Source organism: Mirounga angustirostris, unplaced genomic scaffold (assembly GCF_029215605.1).
Source record: "Mirounga angustirostris isolate CCGP_5_RB_7025 unplaced genomic scaffold, mMirAng1.0.hap1 SCAF_9, whole genome shotgun sequence".
NCBI lineage: Eukaryota > Metazoa > Chordata > Mammalia > Carnivora > Phocidae > Mirounga > Mirounga angustirostris.
This window is the reverse complement of record NW_026991717.1, coordinates 141189851-141210247: the sequence shown is the minus strand read 5'-3', so window position 1 is coordinate 141210247 and position 20397 is coordinate 141189851. Positions and strand designations below refer to the sequence as shown.

Below are 20397 nucleotides of genomic sequence, written 5' to 3'. Positions count from 1 at the left end.
TAAAAAAGAAAAATGTTCCTCAAGAATCTGCCATCCCAAGCCTGTCCTGTTTAGCATCAGAGTTTGAATTTATTTTCCTTTTCCACTCCAAAAGGGCTCCATGCCAGCAGTCGATATGAAGTGCTTCGATGTTAGTAGCAGTCCAAGGGGCCTGGCAGAGTGAGTATAAAGCCCATCTGTGGGACACAGTCTTGACCCAGGTCCCTCAGCATTCACACGTATTGGGACCAGCTGCAGAGCTCCTAATTAGAAACTACCATAGGGAAAAAGGCCCCATGAAGAACAATCAACTAAAAAAAGCAATAATAGAATTGGACAACCCTTTGCCCCCACCCAAGTATTACATTTAGACTGAAGAGACCCAGAACATAAAAGAAATATGCTTAAATTTTTCAAGAAATATAAAAGGAAATTAAAACATAATAGTAAGCTACTATCAGAAATGAAAAAGAATCAAAAGAATTTAAAACCTTAGTGGTGATTAAATAGCAGATTAGTCACAGCTGAAAGAAAATTATTGAACTAGATAATAGATCGGTGCAAGAAAGAGGAAAAGATAAAAAATATGAAAGAGCAGAGGCCTGGAGGACAGATACAAAGGTCCAAACTACATCTAATTGGGACGCCTGAAGAAAAGGGAATAAATAGGAGGCAACAACTTCAGAGGTAAGGGCTAGAAGTTGCCTAGAATTGATGAAAGACCTGTGTCCTCAGGAGTACAAGCCTTAAAAAAGATTAATGGAAAGAAATACACTAAACACACTGTGTAGTGAAACAGTAAAACCTCAAAGACCATGAGATGGTATTAATATCAGACAAAAAGGCAAATGACCACATATGAATAATTATTAAAAAACAAACTTCTCAGGGCACCTGGCTGGCTCAGCATGCAACTCTTGATCTCAGGGTTTCGAGTTCGAGCCCTACATTGGGTGTAGAGATTGCTTAAAGTTAAAATCTTTAACAAAACAAAAGAGAACAAAACTTTTCAACAGAAACAATGGAGTCCAGGAGACAATGGAAGATCATCTTCAAAATGCTAAGACAGAAAAACTGTTAGCTTTGAATATACGCCTGTCTAAACAACTTAGAGACATAGAGACATTTAGACAAACAAAAAAAATCAAGAGTACAAGACACTTATATGTATGATGAGAAAGCACAGACATCATAAGAAAACTATAGACCAATATCCTTCATGAATACAGATACCAAATGACCATAATAAAGTATTACTGAGATGAATACATCAAGATTTTTAAAAAGGATACTACATCACAACAGAGTGCGGTTTACAGAAGTAATGCACAGCTGAATTAATAATCAAACTCAATACATATAATATGCCATATTAACAGAATAAAGAAAAAAACCATGTTATCTCAACAGATTCAGAAAAAGTATCTGACAAGCGGGGTGCCTGGGTGACTCAGTCATTAAGCGTCTGCCTTCGGCTCAGGTCATGGTCCCAGCGTCCTGGGATCGAGCCCCGCACCTGGCTCCCTCCTCAGCGGGGAGCCTGCTTCTCCCTCTCCCGCTCCCCCTGCTTGTGTTCCCTCTCTTGCTATGTCTCTCTCTGTCAAATAAATAAAATCTTCAAAAAAAAAAAAAAGTACTTGACAAGCTTCAATGCTCATTCATGATAAAAACTCTCAGAAAACTATGAAGAGCAATAAGTAGAGGGGCACCTGGGTGGCTCAGTTGGTTGGGTGACTGCCTTCGGCTCAGGTCATGATCCCAGGGTCCTGGGATCGAGCCCCGCATCGGGCTCCCTGCTCAGCGGGAAGCCTGCTTCTCCCTCTCCCTCTGCTGCTCCCCCTGCTGTGCTCTCTCTCTCTCTCTGTCAAAAATAATATTTTTATTTATTTATTTATTTGACAGAGAGAGAGAGACAGCGAGAGAGGGAACACAAGCAGAGGGAGAGGGAGAAGCAGGCTTCCCGCTGAGCAGGGAGCCCGATGCGGGGCTCGATCCCAGGACCCTGGGATCATGACCTGAGCCGAAGGCAGACGCTTAAAGACTGAACCACCCAGGTGCCCCAATAAATAAAAAAATCTTAAAAAAAAAAAAAGAAAAAGAAAAAAGTAGGAATAAAAAGCATCTCTGAGGAATCGATACCTAATGAGTGTACACACGGCAAAGACATCTGTTCTCACTGTGGACATTACTCTGGAGGTCCTATAACCAGGACAGTAAGTCAAGTAAAAAACTGAAAGGCATGCACATCAGAAACAATGAAGTAGAACACTTTCTTCACAGGCAGAAGTGATTACCTATGTAGAAAACCCCAAGAAATCTATAAAACAGAATATAAGTGAAATGTACATAAGTCAGGTGTATTTCTATATGCCAGCAACAAAAAATCTGAAAGGAAAATAAACTGTTGTACAGTTCTTCTATCTTTGGAAAGTTATATAATATTATTTGAGCGCAGATGGACAAATGTTGTAAATCCTAGAAAAACTACTGAAAAATAAAACAGCTGGAGGGGCCTGGGTGGTTCAGTTGTTAAGCGTCTGCCTTCAGCTCGGGTCATGATCCCAGGGTCCTGGGATAGAGCCCCGCATCGGGCTCCCTGCTCCGCGGGAAGCCTGCTTCTCCCTCTCCCACTCCCCCTGCTTGTGTTCCTTCTCTCGCTGTCTCTCTCTCTGTCAAATAAATAAACAAATAATCTTTTAAAAATAAATAAATAAATAAATAAAACAGATAGGGCCTAATAAGCCATAGGGGACATAAAATAGAACTACGAAAAAATAATTAGTCCAAAAGATGGTAGGAAAAGAAAAAACAACAAGATATAAAGAATAGGTGGCATAAGCAGAAAACAATTACCAAGATGGTAGACTTAACTAATGGTTCTTAATTGGGGACAATTTTGTCCCCCACCCTGCCATGGGACATTTAATAATGTCTGGAGGTTGTTGCAAGTTGGCTGATACTATTGCCGTCTAGTAGGGAGAAAGCAGGGGTGCTGCTCCACATCCTACAATACACAGGACAGCACCACCTGACCAAAATGTCAACAGTGTCAGGTTGAGGAACTGTGACTTAAACCCAACCACGTTAATAATTACATTCAATATAAATGGCCTAAATTTGGTATAATAGAAGGTAGAGATTGTCAGGGTGCCTGGCTGGCTCAGTTGGTGGAGCACACAACTCGATCTTGGGGTCATGAGTTCAAGCCCCACACTGGGCGTAGAGCTGAGTTTAAAAAAAAAAAAGGTAGACTGTCATACTGAATAAAAAAGGAAGACCTGACCTTATGCTATTTTCAAGAAATGCACTTTGGATATAAAGGCACAGATAAACTAAAGGTAAGAATGGAAAAAGATATATCATACAAACTCTGATTGTGAGAAAATAGGAGAGGCTATATTAACACCAGACAAAGTAGAGGAGGAATATTACCAAAGATAAAAAGAGACATTTTATAGTGATAAAAGGATCTATTTAATAAGACAGAACAACCCTAAATGTATAGATACCTAACAAGAGAGCTTTAAAAATGCACGAAACACTCTTTCTCTCTCTCTTAAAAAATAAGGGGGGGGGGGGCACCTGGTGGCTCAGTCAGTTAAGCATCTGACTCTTGATTTTGGCTCAGGTCATGATCTCAGAATCGTGAGATTGAGTCCCGCGTCAGGCTCCGTCTGGGTGTGGGGCCTGCTTGGGATTCTCTCACTCCCTCTTCTTCTCTCTAAAAACAGTAATAATAATAATAATAACAACAATAAAAATTCATGAAACACAATAACCTGAATGTATTTAATACCACTGAACTATACATTTAAAAATGGAAATTTTACATTCTGTATAATTTACCACAATTAAAAAAAATACGTGAAGCAGAAATGGCCAGAACTGATGAGAAAGACAAATGCAAAATTTCTATCAGAGAATTCAACTCTCCTCTCATAGTGACCAACAGAAGTAGGCTACAGGAGTCCCGAGACTGGACTACACTGTTGCACGAGTTTGTGTCCACCAAAGAGGAGGATGCGATGGTGGAAGTAGGCATGTGAGGCCTTTGTTTGGGGAAACACCTGTGAGGGAAAGGGGGAGACAGCTGGAAGAGGCAGAAGCACTGTCAGCTCACAAGGCAGGTCCGCAACCCGAGATGGAGAGAGGGAAGGAAGGGCGGATGCAAAGGCTAATCTCCAGCTGCAGTGCAGTTTAAGCAAGCTGCGGCCAAGCCGACAGGAACACCCCAAGCCAAAGTCACTTGTCAGAGGACCACCAGTTTCCTCTTTAGACTCCTTGGCAGGCAGTTTTCCCGTTATACACAAGACAAAACTGCATGGAGGGGAAGTGTTCTTTGTGAGTAAGCTCTTGGGAGCTGTGAAGTCTGACAAGGCTTTCTTTATGAGCTTCTTTTGATATGCCACAGCTTAACCTTTACTCGAAACTGCTAGCATATCAAATAGCTAATAGATATGAAATACTCAGAAATATTTAAAAAGACTCAAGTAAGATATGAATTCATTAAATTCCTAAGAACTGTTTCACTTTTATCCCTCTTTTACTAACAAAGAACCACAGTTTAAAGTTTAAATAATTATGTAACTGTTTAATGATCTAAAAGTTAAAAACACTGCTTTTCTGGAATAATTTCCTTTACTCCATTGGACAAACTGGAGTAGGAACATCCACTGGACTTGAAGGAAGTCCCTAGGGCCTGGGACTCTACCACTAGAGAAGATCTTAGAGAGAGATAGGGGCAGATTACCTATAAAGGAAACAATTAGCCAGTAGAAGTCTCAGCAGTCGAGACGAAGGTACAACACAGTTAAAGTGCTAAGACAAAAGAAGTATATGAAGTGAGGTAAGGATCAAATTTCACTTTTCCCCAAATACTCATATCTAAATGTCCCACACCATTTACTAAAAAATTCTGTAATATCACCTTTGCAAAAACTCAAGTGTTTATGAGTTATGTATATGTGGATTTTCTGGCTTCACTATTCTGTTCCACTGACTTCCATATCTATTCTTGTGCTAATAACCACATTTGGCTTAATTACTGAAGGTTTATAAGTCTTGCTAACATGGTAGAGCAACTTCTCCCATTTTGTTCTTTTTCCACTAGTATCTTCACTCTTCTTGACTCATTAAATTGCAAATACAATTTTAAATTACCATTAGCCAATCAACTGAAGCAATCTGTGCTGAGACGTACACCAGTGAAACCCTATACTGTAATGCTACGGACATGCCAGAATTTAGATCATGGGATCCTAAGCGTTACTTCCATAGGGAATGACAAGGGAAGCCATGAGGCAAATGCACTTTTGGCTGATGCGGTGAGACAAAAACTCTCATTTCTGCATCACTTTAAAAAATATACCAGGTAGTGGCGCCTGGGTGGCTCAGTCGTTAAGTGTCTGCCTTCAGCTCAGGTCATGATCCCGGAGTCCTGAGATCGAGCCCCGCGTGGGCTCCCTGCTCTGCGGGAGGCCTGCTTCTCCCTCTCCTTCTCCACTCCCCCTGCTTGTGCTCTCTCTCGCTCTCTCGCTGTGTCTCTCTCTGTCAAATAAATAAATAAAATCTTTAAAAATACGTGTATATACCAGGTAAAAGTCAATGAAACTTTCAAAGCATTCTGAAGCATGAGTTTTCCAACTAGAAAACACTGCAGACACGTTCCCGTGTTCAGGCCACTCCCTCTTTCCACCTGGAGTACTCCACCCCAGATGTTAGCAGCATGGTGTGCTGCTCACTGTCTTCGAGTCTCCGCTCAGCTGTCACCTGCTCAGTGAGCCCTTCCCTGAACTTCCTATTCAAAACTGCAACCACTCCTGCTGGCACTCCTCACCCCCCCTCTGGTTTATGTTCCCCTCAGGCTTCTCCCTTCTAGTTAGTCTGGTGTTGATGTCTCCTCCTCATCGTTCTGGCTCCCCATCAGACTCTAAGCTCCCTGAAGGCAGGGACCTTGCCTGCCATTTTCTGCACTGCCTCTCCAGGACCTAAAATGTGCCTAGTACATAGTAAGCACTGGAGAAAAACTGAATGAATTCACAGAGACAGCAAGTGTGGATAAGTTGCAGAAAGAAGAACTAGCATTGCTGTAGTTAGTGCAAAGGTTCTGAGGGCAAATCCATGAAATTTCCACAACTCGTTGAATGCTAAGAAGAAAGATCATGTAATTACTTTCAAAGCAGAAAATGAGAAGCTCAGGTCAAGTTATCTTTCTGGTCTATTCTTATGTATGTCACATCATATATTTAACAAGTTTACAACATTTTTATACTTGCTACTAGCTCCTCACATTTCCTTTGCTTTTGGCACGAGCTAGAACTTTTGATGTCTCCATCTGCCCTCTCCCACTAACTTGTGTAGGAAAAAAGGTTTCCAAAAGCATTATTCTTGAAAACACATGACAGGCTGTATTTAGCATATATAAGATCTGCTTTCTTCTTTAGAAACATAACTTCATTTAAAAACATGATCTTTCATCCATGCCATACCTGGGTTTATTATAGGGTAAGCTAACTTTTATTTTTATTTTCCTTCCCATAAAATCTTAGATATTCCCCTAAATAAAACTAGTTGATGCATCTCTCAGTTTTCACTTGGAAATTCCAGAGATCCTGATTCTGGTTTCTATTGTCTTCTAAATCCAGACTTTTGTGGAAGCCCTGCCTTCTCACAGGAAGTGAGCCTAATGGTTAGGCAAGCAGCTATGTGGCCTGGAGCAGGAATCTTACCACTTCTTTATCTGAAACACATGGCAACTGTACCAAATTATTTTAAGACCCAGCCAGCTCTGAAGACAAAAATGACAAGAACAACTTAGTTAATCCATCTCTAGGATCATGTAGCTATTGACTGACAGCCAAAGCTCAGAACAGATCTTTGTGTTGTTGTGTTTACACAAGTAATATAGGAAAACATTCTTGTTAACAAAAAAATTCTACAGTATTTAAAGAAAACAAAAAGATACTTCCTCATACTCCCTCCCTTAGCTTATCCCATTCTCAGTCCCCACACAGAGTGAGAGTATCCCATCAATGGATACTCAGGGGTACTCCTCCAGATCTTTCCCTGTATGTTTTATATACAGATATTTAGCTTTCTTTTCGCACCCTGATAATCTAACTCCAAATTCTGTGTTCTTTCCAAAACAGAATTTTTATTTTGTACTTCCTTTGTGATTTTCCACAATTATAGGTTTGTATTCTATACCAAATGGATGCTTGAAAAACACTTTTGATACTCAGGGCTGCTCAAATATGGATTTTGGTCCCAGTAAAGTACATTTTTTTCTGTAAGAGAAAACCAGCTAAAATATATATATGGGATTTTTCCTGGAGTCCCCTCTTCGTGTGCTGGTTCCGAGAATTTGTACTAGATTATCTCAAATTCTGGTCATCCCTGTAAAGGTTGTCCTAGCATATCACTTTCCTTCAAAGCTCATAGGGCTCGTCATATGACAAAGAGAAAGCTAATTCCAGGTAAAACTATAAAATAGGCAATTAGGTATAATTGTAGTTTCATTCTGGGGAACACTAAACTCTTGTTTCCTTAAGTTTTTTTGAGTGTGGAGGCTGAAATTAAAAAAAAGTTACATTTAAAAAAAAGGACAATAAACTGGTGATTAATGAGACACATGTATTTTATAAAAGAGAACTGGGTTGTAATGCAACCTAGCACCTTCCCCACACAGCCCACGAGGGTCCCAGAACTGACCCTGCCCAGGAGCAGGTTCCAGCCTACAGCATCATGTGGGAGACCCTGTCCACCTTTCTGGCCTTAAGTCACACTGCTCCATGTCCTGCTCTATATTCCGGTTCCATCCAAATATACTTTCTGGAACACACACACACACAAACACCCCAACACTAAACCTTAATGCCAAAGATTACCTAATAGTGAATTAAAACCTAAGGGGCTGGGGTGTCTGGGTGGCTCCGTTGGTTAAATGTCTATCTTCGGCTCAGGTCATGATTTGGAGTCTTGGGATCAAGTCCCACGTCGGGCTCCACACTCAGGGGGGAGTCTGCTTCTCCCTCTCCCTCTGCCCCTCCCCCTGCTTGTGCTCTCTCTCTAATAAATAAATAAAATCTTGGGGGAAAAAAAAACCCTAAGGGGCTAGCAAAACTACTCTATAGTGTTAGAAGTCAGAAGAGTAGCTACCTGGGAGAGGAGTACTGATTGGGAGCCAATACAACGGAGTCTACTGGACTGTTGAAAACGTTCTATATCTCGATCTAGGTGATTACACAGGTATATCCATACACTAATTCATCAAGTTGTATATTTGAGATTTGTATACTTTATAAAGTGAGAAAACAAAGCAAAACAGAGAAAACCTGAAAAGTCTGCTCTAATTTGAATTTGTTGAGATGTGTTTTATGACCCAGAATATGGTCTCAGTGAATGTTCCATGTTCACTTATAAAGAATGCATCCTCAGCTGCTGTTGAGTGGAACATTCTGTAAATGTCAATTAGACAGTGTCGGTTGATGACACCACTCAGCTCTTCTAAATCCTTGTTGATTTTCTGTCAACTCCTTCTACCACTGAAAGAGGAGTGGAAGTCTCCAACTAGAATCATGGATTTCTCTATTTCTCCTTTCAGTTATGACAGTTTTTGTTTTGTATATTGTGGAGCTCTGTTGTTAAGGTGCATACACATTTAAGACTGCTGTGTCTTCTTGGCAAACTGGCCCTTTTACCATTACGTAATGGCTCTCTTTATCCCTGGTTATTTCTTTGCTCAAAATACTATGACATTAATATAGCCACCCTGACTTTCTTTTAATTAGAATTTACATGATCTCTTTTTCCATCCTTTTAATTTTTACCTACCTATATTGTTAAGTTTGAATTGAGTTTCTTATGGAAAAAATATAGTTTGTTCATGATTTTTTTTCTCCATTCAATTTCTTTTAACTGATATTTACAGATCATTTCCATTTAATATAATTATTGCTGTGTTTTAATTAGGTCTTTCATTTTCCATTTGTTCCTTTTGTTTTTCCTTCTTCTGTTTCCCCTTTCTTGTTTTCCTGTGAGTTGTTTGAACATTTTCTAAAAATTCCATTTTGTTTATAGTAATTTTTACTATACCATGTTGCACAGGGTTTTTTAGTGGTTGCTCTAGGTATTACAATTTTATGTATTTAACTTTTCAAAATCTATTTAGACTCAACATTTTACCTCTTCAGGTAAAATGTAGAAAATTTATCACTATATAGTTCCCTTACTCTCCCCTCTTATATTACAGACAATGTTATAATTTTTGCTGTCAAATTATTTTAAAGAACTCAAGAGGAAATAGCCTATTCTATTTATCCAGATATTTACTATTACTCTTCCTTCATTACTAATGTTCCAAGTCTCCTTCTGGTATCATTTCCCTTTTGTCTACAGAACTTTCTGACACAATTATTTTGGGGCAGATCTCCTGGTAACAAATCCCCTTAGCTGAGAATATTTTTATTTCACCTCTTTCCTGATAGATATTTTCACTAGGTAAAGAATTCTAAATTGACAAGTCTTTCCTGTCAGTACTTTAAAAATGTTATACCGGGGCGCCTGGGTGGCTCAGTTGGTTAAGCGACTGCCTTCGGCTCAGGTCATGAGCCTGGAGTCCCAGGATCGAGTCCCGCATCGGGTTCCCTGCTCGGCAGGGAGTCTGCTTCTCCCTCTGACCCTCCTCCCTCTCATGCTGTCTCTCATTCTCTCTCTCTCAAATAAATAAATAAAATCTTAAAAAAAAAAAATGATTAAAAATGTTATACCACTGTCTTCTAGCCTCCATGCTTTCTGAGGAAAAGTCTGCAGTCATTCAAATCATTGTTCCCTACAAGTAATGTGTCATTTTTCTGTGGCTACTTTTAATATTTTCCTTTGTTTTTAACAATTTAATTATGATGTATCTGGGTAGGGCTTTCTTTGGTTTATCCTGTTATGGGTTTGCTGACAGATTCATAAGTCTTCCTTGTTAACTGTTTGAAGTATTTGAGAAATTTCAGATATATTAATTCATAACTGTATTTTCAAAGATTAACTATGAAATGGTCTTAAATGTTTGGAGAATTTAATTAGTCAAATCCATGAGCTATTAACCAAAGAAAAGAAATGGCCATAGTTTTTATACAAGAATATTAACATAAACTCTAGAGCCAAACTGCCCAAGTTCAGACAATGGTGCTACCACTTACTGAATGCCTGACTTGGGTAAGTTACTTAATTCTCTATGCTTCAGTTGTCTCCCTGGTAAAATGAGGATGATAAAATAGTATCTGGCTCATAGAGTTTTTGCAAGGATGAAATGAGTTAATATATGTAAAGGTTTAGAATAATCCCTGGCATATAGTAAGTGCTATATGCATGCTAGCCATTTTTGTTATTTTAAATTGAGTATAAAGGCTTAAGAAAAACTCTTTTTAAGAGAGAGAGCATGCATGTGCATCCGCGTGAGTAGGACGAAGGGGCAGAGGAGGGAGAGAGAGAATCTTAAGCAGTCTCCATGCCCTGCATGGAGCCCTATGTGGGGGCTCGATCTCACGACCCTGGGATCATGACCTGAGCCGAAGTCAGGAGTCAGACACTTAACTGACTGAGCCATCCAGGTGCACCAAGAAAAACTAACTTTTTAAATTAAAACTTTAATAAGTTGAATATTTATTAAAATACAAATGTTTGTAAGCATTTGACTTAAACACAAAAGCCTTGTCTTAGTCTGTAAAAGCCTACTAACCGCAGACAGAGTAGAGCCCCACAAGGCCATGAGGGAGGAGCCACAGTTCTGCCACCTTTGAGTTTCTCACAAAAGCCACGTACTCAATAAACCACAGATATTGACTAAGTGGGTGAACTCGATGATGGTCCATCAATATTTGGTGCCTACCAGTATCTACAATGCAGACATGCCATGCCTGAAGTCAACCAACAGAGAACAAAGGTTAGTTGGGATCCCAATGGCAGTGTTCTACAGAAGTGATCTAATTTAAGATGCACCTGTTCTAGTAGTTAACCAATTATTGATACTAATCCTTCTTTTATAATAATTTCAGCAGAAAAACTAGAGATTATTTAACTGAGTCAGTCAAGGTACTTTGAAAAACAAAATATATAGAAGAAAATACCTACTTCCAAAGTTTTCTATTACATGTTAAACACGAAAATGTTCTCCAAAGTGATGGTAGGGGCGCCTGGGTGGCTCAGTCGTTAAGCGTCTGCCTTCGGCTCAGGTCATGATCCCAGGGTCCTGGGATCGAGTCCTACATCAGGCTCCCTGCTCAGCAGGAAGCCTGTTTCTCCCTCTCCCATTCCCCCTGCTTGTGTTCCCCCTCTTGCTGAGTCTCTCTGTGTCAAATAAATAAATAAAATCTTTAAAAAAAAAAAAGTAAATATAAACAAAAAAATAAATAAAGTGATGGTAGATTTTTGGAGGCAGGGAAAAAAAGTTAAAAAAAAATGTTTTTAGTTACATTCCACTTCAATTAAAGATGTTTCAAGTATTGTTTGGGTGAGATACTAAGGCCAAATCAGAAGTAAATTATCCCATGCTAGAACACACAAGCATGTTAAATGTTAGCCATGACGCCTGCATGCTAAGGAATAAAGAAAAGCAAGACTCACCTCAAAGTTGTACTTTTTCATCTGGTTGAAGTGTCTGCAGTACAGATAGAGCATGCCAATGCTGCTGCCCACTGCAATGTAGTCCCCATTGGTATCGAGAGCTGTGAGGTAGACCACAATAGAGCGGAAACCCTTCTGGACCTTTGTGGGAATGGCATTGAGGAGATAGTACAAGGGGCAGAACTCTCTGAACGTAATAGGTTCTGATACTGATGCCATGGCCAAGGTTTTCACAGATGATCTTCAGGCAGGAAAAGGAATGTGTACTTGGCATCTGGGGAAACCTGGGGGCTAAAGAACAAGGCATTATAATTCTTTCAACATCTAGTCATGCCAAAGAGAAGTCATGTTTAACAGCGGGATCAAGGAACTTGCAAGTGGGTAAAAATTATAGGTGGACCTTAACTGAATGGAGAAAGTAAACCGGTTTCATTAAGATCACTTTTGAGCATTTTAATTCAACAGGCACCTCAATACATACCGGCTCCTGTAATTTACATTGTGCTAAATACTATGGAGGAATGGAAAGAAAATTAAAAACAGTTCTTATTCTCAAGTAGTTTATGATCTAGCCAGGCAGGAAAAGAAACAGTGAAGACACACAAAACCACATGTGATTAGTGCTAATCTGTGGGTCTTGACGAGAAGAGGGAGAGAGCAACGTGGAAAAGGCTTCACTGGAAACATCCTGAACTATGAAGCCCACCAGGAAGGATGGAACATGAAGAGAAACAGGAAAGACACTGTACCAGGAGAACAATGAACCAATCCTGATGGAGAAATACATTCACTGTGTTGAGACAGCAGAGAAACATGTCCCCTAGCTGGATGTGTACAGCCCAGGGCCTCAGTCACACAACTGTGCCACAGTGGGACCAATACTTCTTGGCACTCTGATATCAAAGTTTCCCTCAACAAAGATACTCAGTCCTCACACAGCACGTTGTAATTTATGATGTGCTCAGTCACTCGTTTAATCCTTACCCTACTTGTAAGATCAGTGGTGTCATCCCCAACTTTGAGAGGAAGGTACTAAGGACCCAAGGGTCACAAGACTTGAATCTAGGTCTTCTCCCTCCAAGTCCTGGGCCTTTCCAATCCCACAGTCACTGTTCCGACAGACAAGCAGCAGCTACAGGTGGGTACCCTGTTCCTGATTAGAGCTGGCGGGGTATTTCACTCCTTCAGTTCCATGGAGACTTTTAAGCCCCTCTAATAAAAACTTGTTGAGATGCCGGATTTATGGTCTGTTGGAACTGTGGGTTTTCTATTTCTATAGAGTTGACTGACCAACTTCTAAGTTCTCTTCTAATGAAACTCCCACCCAATTCATTCTCACCCAGGGGCTCTTGCATTGGCTGTTCCTTCTACCTGGAATGCTCTTTCTCTAGATGTCACTCAGATTTTGCTTCTTCTTGGCATGTAGGTCTCTGCTAAAATGTCCCCTTCTCCACAAGGTCCCACCTGCCCACCCCCTAAAGTGGGCCTCCTACCACCACCACTGAGTACTCTCTATTCCCCTCTCCCTGCTTTACTTTCTCACATATCCTTTTTCTTTGCTGTTGACTGGCCATCTCTGCCTGACTCCCTCTACCATCACTGGTCTGTAAGGCCCACAGGAACAGGACCCACATCTGCTTCATTCACCCCTGTAGCCCCCAGCACCTAGAAAAAGATCAGGCATAACAGAGGCACTCAATAAGTATTTACTGAATAGCTGAATGAGTTATATAAAAGGAACATTTTCAAGGAAGGAACGAGTGACAAGAATGGAAGACTAGCAAAATATCATCTTTTCTCCAATATGGCCCCAATTCAATGCTAGAATAATAATCCCCTGGATCTATATGGCATATCCAGTGTTCTAAGCATTTTCAGACTCCTGTTTTGTCTGATAATCACAATAGTCAATATAGTGAAGTAAGCAAGGTAATTTATCCTAAAGGTAATAATAAGAATCCTATCACTCTGTGATGGTTAAGAAAACTCTTGTAGCAGAGGCTGAAGCTCTGGGAGGTTCAGAACTTTGCCCAAGCTCCCATAGCTTTAAATGCCTAGTGCAGGGGCGCCTGGGTGGCTCAGTCGTTAAGCATCTGCCTTCGGCTCAGGTCATGATCCCAGGGTTCTGGGATCGAGTCCCCACATCGGGCTCCCTGCTCGGCGGGAGGCCTGCTTCTCCCTCTCCTACTCCCCCTGCTTGTGTTCCTGCTCTCGCTATCTTTCTCTCTGTCAAATAAATAAATAAAATCTTCAAAATCAATCAATCAATGCTTAGTGCAACAGGTATCTGGCTGGTGAATGCTGGTTCTGTGCATACGGCAGCACAGCCCATAAACTTACAACTTTTTTTTTAAGATTTTATTTATTTATTTGAGAGAGAGAGAATGAGAGAGAGCACATGACAGGGGGGAGGGTCAGAGGGAGAAGCAGGCTCCCCGCCGAGCAGGGAGCCCGATGCGGGACTCGATCCCGGGACTCCAGGATCATGACCTGAGCCGAAGGCAGTCGCTTAACCAACTGAGCCACCCAGGCGCCCAACTTACAACTTTTTAAGAGCAACACCAATCTTTGGTTTATGCAAGTACTCCAGAAAGGTGGGCAAGGCTCGCATGATGCAGAAATCAAATGAAAATAAAATGGCTCTTAGGCAAACTCAAGGGAGAACAGTTGCTAACAGACACGGTGGGAAAGGAGGTAGGTCACTTAAGGACACGGGATGCTAACACCGGAACAGCGACAGCAGCAGCAGTGACGGTAATAGCTAATGACGTCACGTCACAGAAACTATCCTGAGCACACTAACTCGTGAAATCCTCACAAAAAATCCCAGGAGGTCAGGACGACTCTTATCTCCATTTTACAGATGAGGAAAACTACTCCCATTTCAACAATCTTCTCTCCAGCTTCAAGTACAAGGGCAGCATAGGAACAGGAAAGGCTTTGTTTCCTCAATGAGTCTGTGCATGCAAACACATTGATACGTCATAATTTACATAATGTTTTTAAAATGAAATGTTTTATAACAGTCATAAATGTTTACTGTCAAAAAATTGGAATATGGAAAACTACAAAGAACTAAATAAATACTACTCGTAATCCCCTTGTACGGAGATATGCTGTATGTACAGACAGCCACAGACACGTGTGCAGACGCACACTTGACAGATCACAAGCATTTGCCAAGTCATTAAATATTCCCCTAGAACATGATTTTTTTTTTCATGACTAAGGTGTTTCCTTTTTTTTTTTTTTTTATTTGACAGAGAGAGACACAGCGAGAGAGGGAACACAAGCAGGGGGAGAGGGAGAGGGAGAAGCAGACTCCCAGCTGAGCAGGGAGCCCGATGTGGGGCTCGATCCCAGGACCCTGGGATCATGACCTGAGCCGAAGGCAGACGCTTAACAACAAGCCACCCAGGCGCCCCTCCTAGAACATGATTTTTAAAGACTCTATAAAAAAACCTGCAGAGGACACACTGTATACATAAACCAAAATTTTCCCAACCAAAATGTTTAACTTTCTGCTTTAGCGGACAAGATCTCCTAGGAAGCAAGTGGAAATACTAAGCACTTCACAAATGTCAGCTGGTACTATTTTCCTCCTTTAAAAGGCATTTTCCGCAAAGTAGCTTTGTCAAATTATGACATTTATATTTTAAAAATTAATTCACTTGATTTGATATTATTCACTGACAGCCCCATAATCTCCATGCAAGAGGGGATTTGAGATTGCAGTCTGGTTAGAAGAGGGCCAGAGGATTTACCCTGAAACTCATTTGCAGAGCAGGCACACTATTCTAACTTGGATTACATGTTTATTTGTGGTGGCTTAGTAGGTATTAATGGATAATATACAAGGTCAGAGTCCCTGCAATCATCTCTTTGGCACAATCAATGATAATACTATCAACTTCAAAAATGTATAAGGATCCCTCCCTCACTTACCAGGTCCCAGCAAGGATTAAAAATCATCATAATTCTGTGGCAGATAATGGGCAGTATAACCAAATTTTGAATCAAATTTTCGAGCTAAAGTCCTAGCCTTCATCCCTGACCTCTCCTCCTCCCTCTCCTTCACCTCTACAACAACCCCTCACCTCATTCCATTCGCTCTATCTCCTAACCTACCGCACACCTGGCCCCTTCTCTCCATCTCTGTGGCCATGCCCAAGATGAAGCCATCACACATTTCACATCATCTAATGACTGCTCTCCTGCTTCCACACCTTACCTCTAGAACCTGTGCTCATACATAGCAGTCAGAATGAACTCTGTGCCTTCATCAAAATTAATTCTGTGCTCCAAAAAACACCACCAGGACACTGAAAAGACAACTCACAGAATTGGGAAAAGTATCTGTTAATCACATATCTGGTAAAACATCTGTACCAGAATATATAAAGAACTCTTAAATAAACATAATAAATAATAGATAATAATTTAATACATAATAATAAAAATACAACAATATTGTATTATTATATATAATAAAAATTAAAATATCAATTTTATTGTTATAAATAAAATTTATAATAAAATATACCAATACATTAGTATATACAATAAATATAATAAATAATAAATAAATTTATTATTTATCATATAATAAAAAACAATTCTTAAATGGGTAAAGGATTGGAATAGACATTTCTCCAGAGAAAACATAAAAATAGCCAATAAGCACAGGAAAGATGCTCACTGTCATTAATCATCAGGGAAATGCAAAATAAAACCACAATGAGTTATCACTTTAAATACTAAGATGGCTACAATAATAATAATAATAATAATAATAATAATAAAAGACATATAGGTATTAGCAAGAATGTAAAGAAACTGAAATCCTCATACACTGCTGGTAGAAAATAAAATGATGATACAGCCACTATGAAAAAGTCTAGCAATTAAACACAGAGTTACCACATAACCCAGCAATACATACATAATAACATAGGTAGACATATGTCTACACAAAAATATTATGAAGATATAATATTAAAGGTGAAAATTAGAAACAACACCAATTGTCCATCAAAACAAAATGACAATATATCCATACAATGGAATATTAATCAATAAAAAGGAATGAAGTTCTGACACATGCTACAACATGATGAACCTTGAAAACATGATGCTAAGCGAAATAAGACAGACACACAAAATCACATATTGATTCCATTTATATGAAATGCCCAGAATAAGCAAACCTATACAAACAGAAAGTAAATCAGTGACTGCCTAGGGGTAGAAGACAGGAGTGGGGGTGGGAATGACTGCTAAATGGTATGGGTTTCTTTTGAGATTGACAAAGTTCTAAAATTGATTGTAGTGATGGTTACATCTCTCTGTGATATACTAAAAACCACTGAATTGTACACTTTAAATGAGTAAATTATATGGTATGTAAACTATATCTCAAACTACTATAAAAAGAAGAAGAAACAGCTGTTCAACATCCTAAAAACTTCCATAAACTAGGAATAAAGGGTAATTTCCTCAAGCTGACAAGGAATATCTACAAAAAACAACAGCTACCATCATACTTAATGGTGAGACATTCAAATCTTCCCCACGAAGATCAGGTACAAGAGAAGGACCTCCTCATGTCACCCCTCCTTTTCAACATCATACTGGAAGTTCTAGCTAATGCAATAAGACAAGAAAAAGAAATAAAAAGTATACAGTTTAGGGAGAAACAAAACTGTCTTTGTTTGCAGATGACATGATCATCTACGTAGAAAGTCTTAAAGAATCAACAAAAAACTCCTGACACTAATAAGCAATTATGGCAAGGTTACAATACAACTTAACATACAAAAGCCAACTGCTTCCCTATATATCAGCTACGAACAAGTGGAATTTGAAATTAAAAACACAATTCCATTTACATTAGCACTCCCCAAATTGAAATACTTACATATAAATCTAACATAATATGTATAAGATCAATATGAGGAAAACTACAAAACTCCCATGAACAAAATCAGAGAACTAAATAAATGGAAAGATATCCCATGTTCATGGACAGGAAGATTCAATATTGTCCAGATGTCAATTCTTCCCAACTTGCCCTATAGATTCGATGCAATCCCAATCAAAATCCCAGGCAAATTATTTTGTGGATATCAATAAAACTATTTTCAAGTGTATATAGAGAGGCAAAGAACCAGAATAGCCAACACAATATTGAAGAAGAACAAAGTTAGAGGACTGATACTACCCGACTGCCAAACATACTATAAAGCTACAGTAATCAAGACAGTGTGGGGCGCCTGGGTGGCTCAGTTGGTTAAGCGACTGCCTTCGGCTCAGGTCGTGATCCCGGAGTCCCGGGATCGAGTCCCATGTCGGGCTCCCTGCTTGGCAGGGAGTCTGCCTCTCTCTCTGACCCTCCTCCCGCTCATGCTCTCTATCTCATTCTCTCTCTCAAATAAATAAATAAATAAAATCTTAAAAAAAAAAAAAAAAGACAGTGTGGTATTGGCAAAAGAACAAATACACCAACAGAACAAAAGAGAGAGCCCAGAAATAGCCTTGCACAAATATAGTTAACTGATCCTCAACAAACGAGCAAAGGCAATAAATGGAGCAGAGACAGTCTTTTCAACAAATGGTGCTGGAACAACTGGACATCCACATGCAAAAAAAAAAAAAAAAGAATCTGGACACAGACCTTACACTCCTTCACAAAAATTAACTCAAAACGGATCACAGGCTTAAATGTAAAACATAAAACTATGAAACTCCTACAAGAAAATACAGGAGAGGGGTGCGGGGTGGCTCAGATGGTTAAGTGTCTGCCTTTGGTCGTGATCCTGGGGTCCTGGGATTGAGCCCCGTGTCAGGCTCCCTGCTCAGCCTTTCCCTCTGCTGCTCCCCCTGCTTGTGATCTCTTGCTCGCTCGCTCGCTCTCTTGCTCTCTCTCAAATAAATAAATAAAATCTTTTAAAAAGTACACAAGAGAAAACATGGATGACTTTGAGTATGGTGATGACATTTTAGATACAACGCCAAAGGCATGATCCATGAAAGAAATAATTGATAAGCTAGACTTCATTAAAACTAAAAAGCTCTGCAAAAGACAATCCCAGGGGGAATGAGAAGACAAGTCAGATTGAGAGAAAATATTTGCAAAAGACACATCTGACAAAGGGCTGTTACCCAAAATATACAAAGAACTCTTAAAACTCAACAATAAGAAACAACCCAATTAAAAAATGGGCCAAAGACTTAATAAACACCTCATCAGAAAAGATATACAGATGGCAAATAAACATATGAAAAGGTGTTCTACATCATATGTCATCAGGGAAATGAAAATTAAAATAAGATACATGCCTATTAGAATGGCCAAAATCCCAAACACTGACCACACCAAATGCTATGAGGATGTGGTGCAACAGCGACTCTCATTCATTGCTGGTGGGAATGTGAAATGGTACAGTTACTTTGGAAGACAATTTGGGTTTTTTGTTTTGTTTTGTTTTGTTTTACAAAACTAAACAATCTGGGGCGCCTAGCTGACACAGTCTGTAGAGCATGCAACTCTTGATCTTGGGGTCATGAGTTCGAGTCCCATACTGGGCACAGAACCTACTTAAAAAAAACAAACTAAACTAAACATAATCTTATTATATCATCCAGCAATTACATTTCTTGGTATTTATCCAAAGAAGATGCAAACTTATGTTCACATACAAACCTTCACCCAGATATTTATACCAGTTTTATTCACAACTGTCAGAACTTGTAAGCAACTAAGACATCCTTTAGTAGGTGAATGTATAAATAAACTGTGGTACATTCAGTCGATGGAATATTATTCAGCATTAAAAAGACATGGGCTATTAAGCCATGAAAAGAGAGAGAGAAACCTTAAATGCATATTACTAAGTGAAAGAAGCCAATCTGAAAAGGCTACAACCTGTATTGTTCCAACTATGTAACATTCTGGAAAAGGCAAAACTATGGAGACAGTAGATCAATGGCTGTCAGGAGTTGTGGGGGGAGGAGAAGGGATGAATAAACTGAATAAACAAAAGCACAGACTTTCAGGGCAGTTAAAATACTGATACCATAATGACAGACACATGTCGTTATACATTTGTCCAAACCCACAGGATGTGCACGACCAAAAGTGAGCCCTAAAGTAAATGATGGACTCTGGTTGATTACGATGTGTCAGTGTAGGTTCACCAATTGTAACAAATGTTTTAATGTTGATACTGGGGGAGGCCCTGCATATGTAGGGGCAGGGGTATATGAGAAATCTGTACTTTCTCTTCAACTTGGCTGTGAACCTCAAACTGCTCTGAAAAAAATAAAGTCTTTTTTTTTTTTTTAAATAAGAGTTCTTTGAAAGAGAAATGGGTGGGTCTCATACTACCCATCCTATTCAAAATTCTTCAGGGGTTCCCCAATGCTCCCAGAAAAACCCAATTCCTTTCAGTGGCCTACATAAGGCTCTGTGTGGCCAGCCTTCCTGGCTCCCCCTCTCACATCCCTGTCCCTCCCCACCTGTCCACCAAGCTCCTGATGCACCAAAGCACTCTTTCCCTACTCAGGCCTCTAGTCCCTCTACTCCAGTGATCTTTCATCTCACTCACAAACCTGGCCTCACAAAGGGCCTCCCTGAGCTGACAGCTTGCAGTCCCTCGGCCCCTCCTCCCTGTCATGTCACCTGGTGTACATCCCTGGTATTCTCATCACAAACTTTAGTCCTTTTATTTGCTAAGCAGTTTGATCATCACTCATGAAAATATAAGCAACAAATGTAAACCCTAGTACTCTAACAATATCTTTGGC

General features: G+C 39.8%; 1 protein-coding gene across 9 annotated transcripts in view; it reads right to left on the bottom strand.

Annotated features, from left to right (window-relative positions):
• TECPR2 (tectonin beta-propeller repeat containing 2) overlaps positions 1–20397 on the bottom strand; it is a 106810-nt gene that overhangs the window by 82918 nt on the left and 3495 nt on the right. For 5 of the 9 annotated variants that reach the window (XR_010405339.1, XM_064571621.1, XM_064571625.1 and 2 more), the window contains exon 2: positions 11593–11883. Coding sequence is in view for 5 of the 9 variants with exons in the window: in XM_064571621.1 (XP_064427691.1) it covers positions 11593–11811 (219 nt within the window). In the remaining 4 variants the exon portion in view is untranslated. The other 4 variants (XM_064571623.1, XM_064571626.1, XM_064571627.1 and 1 more) reach the window with 4 other exon arrangements.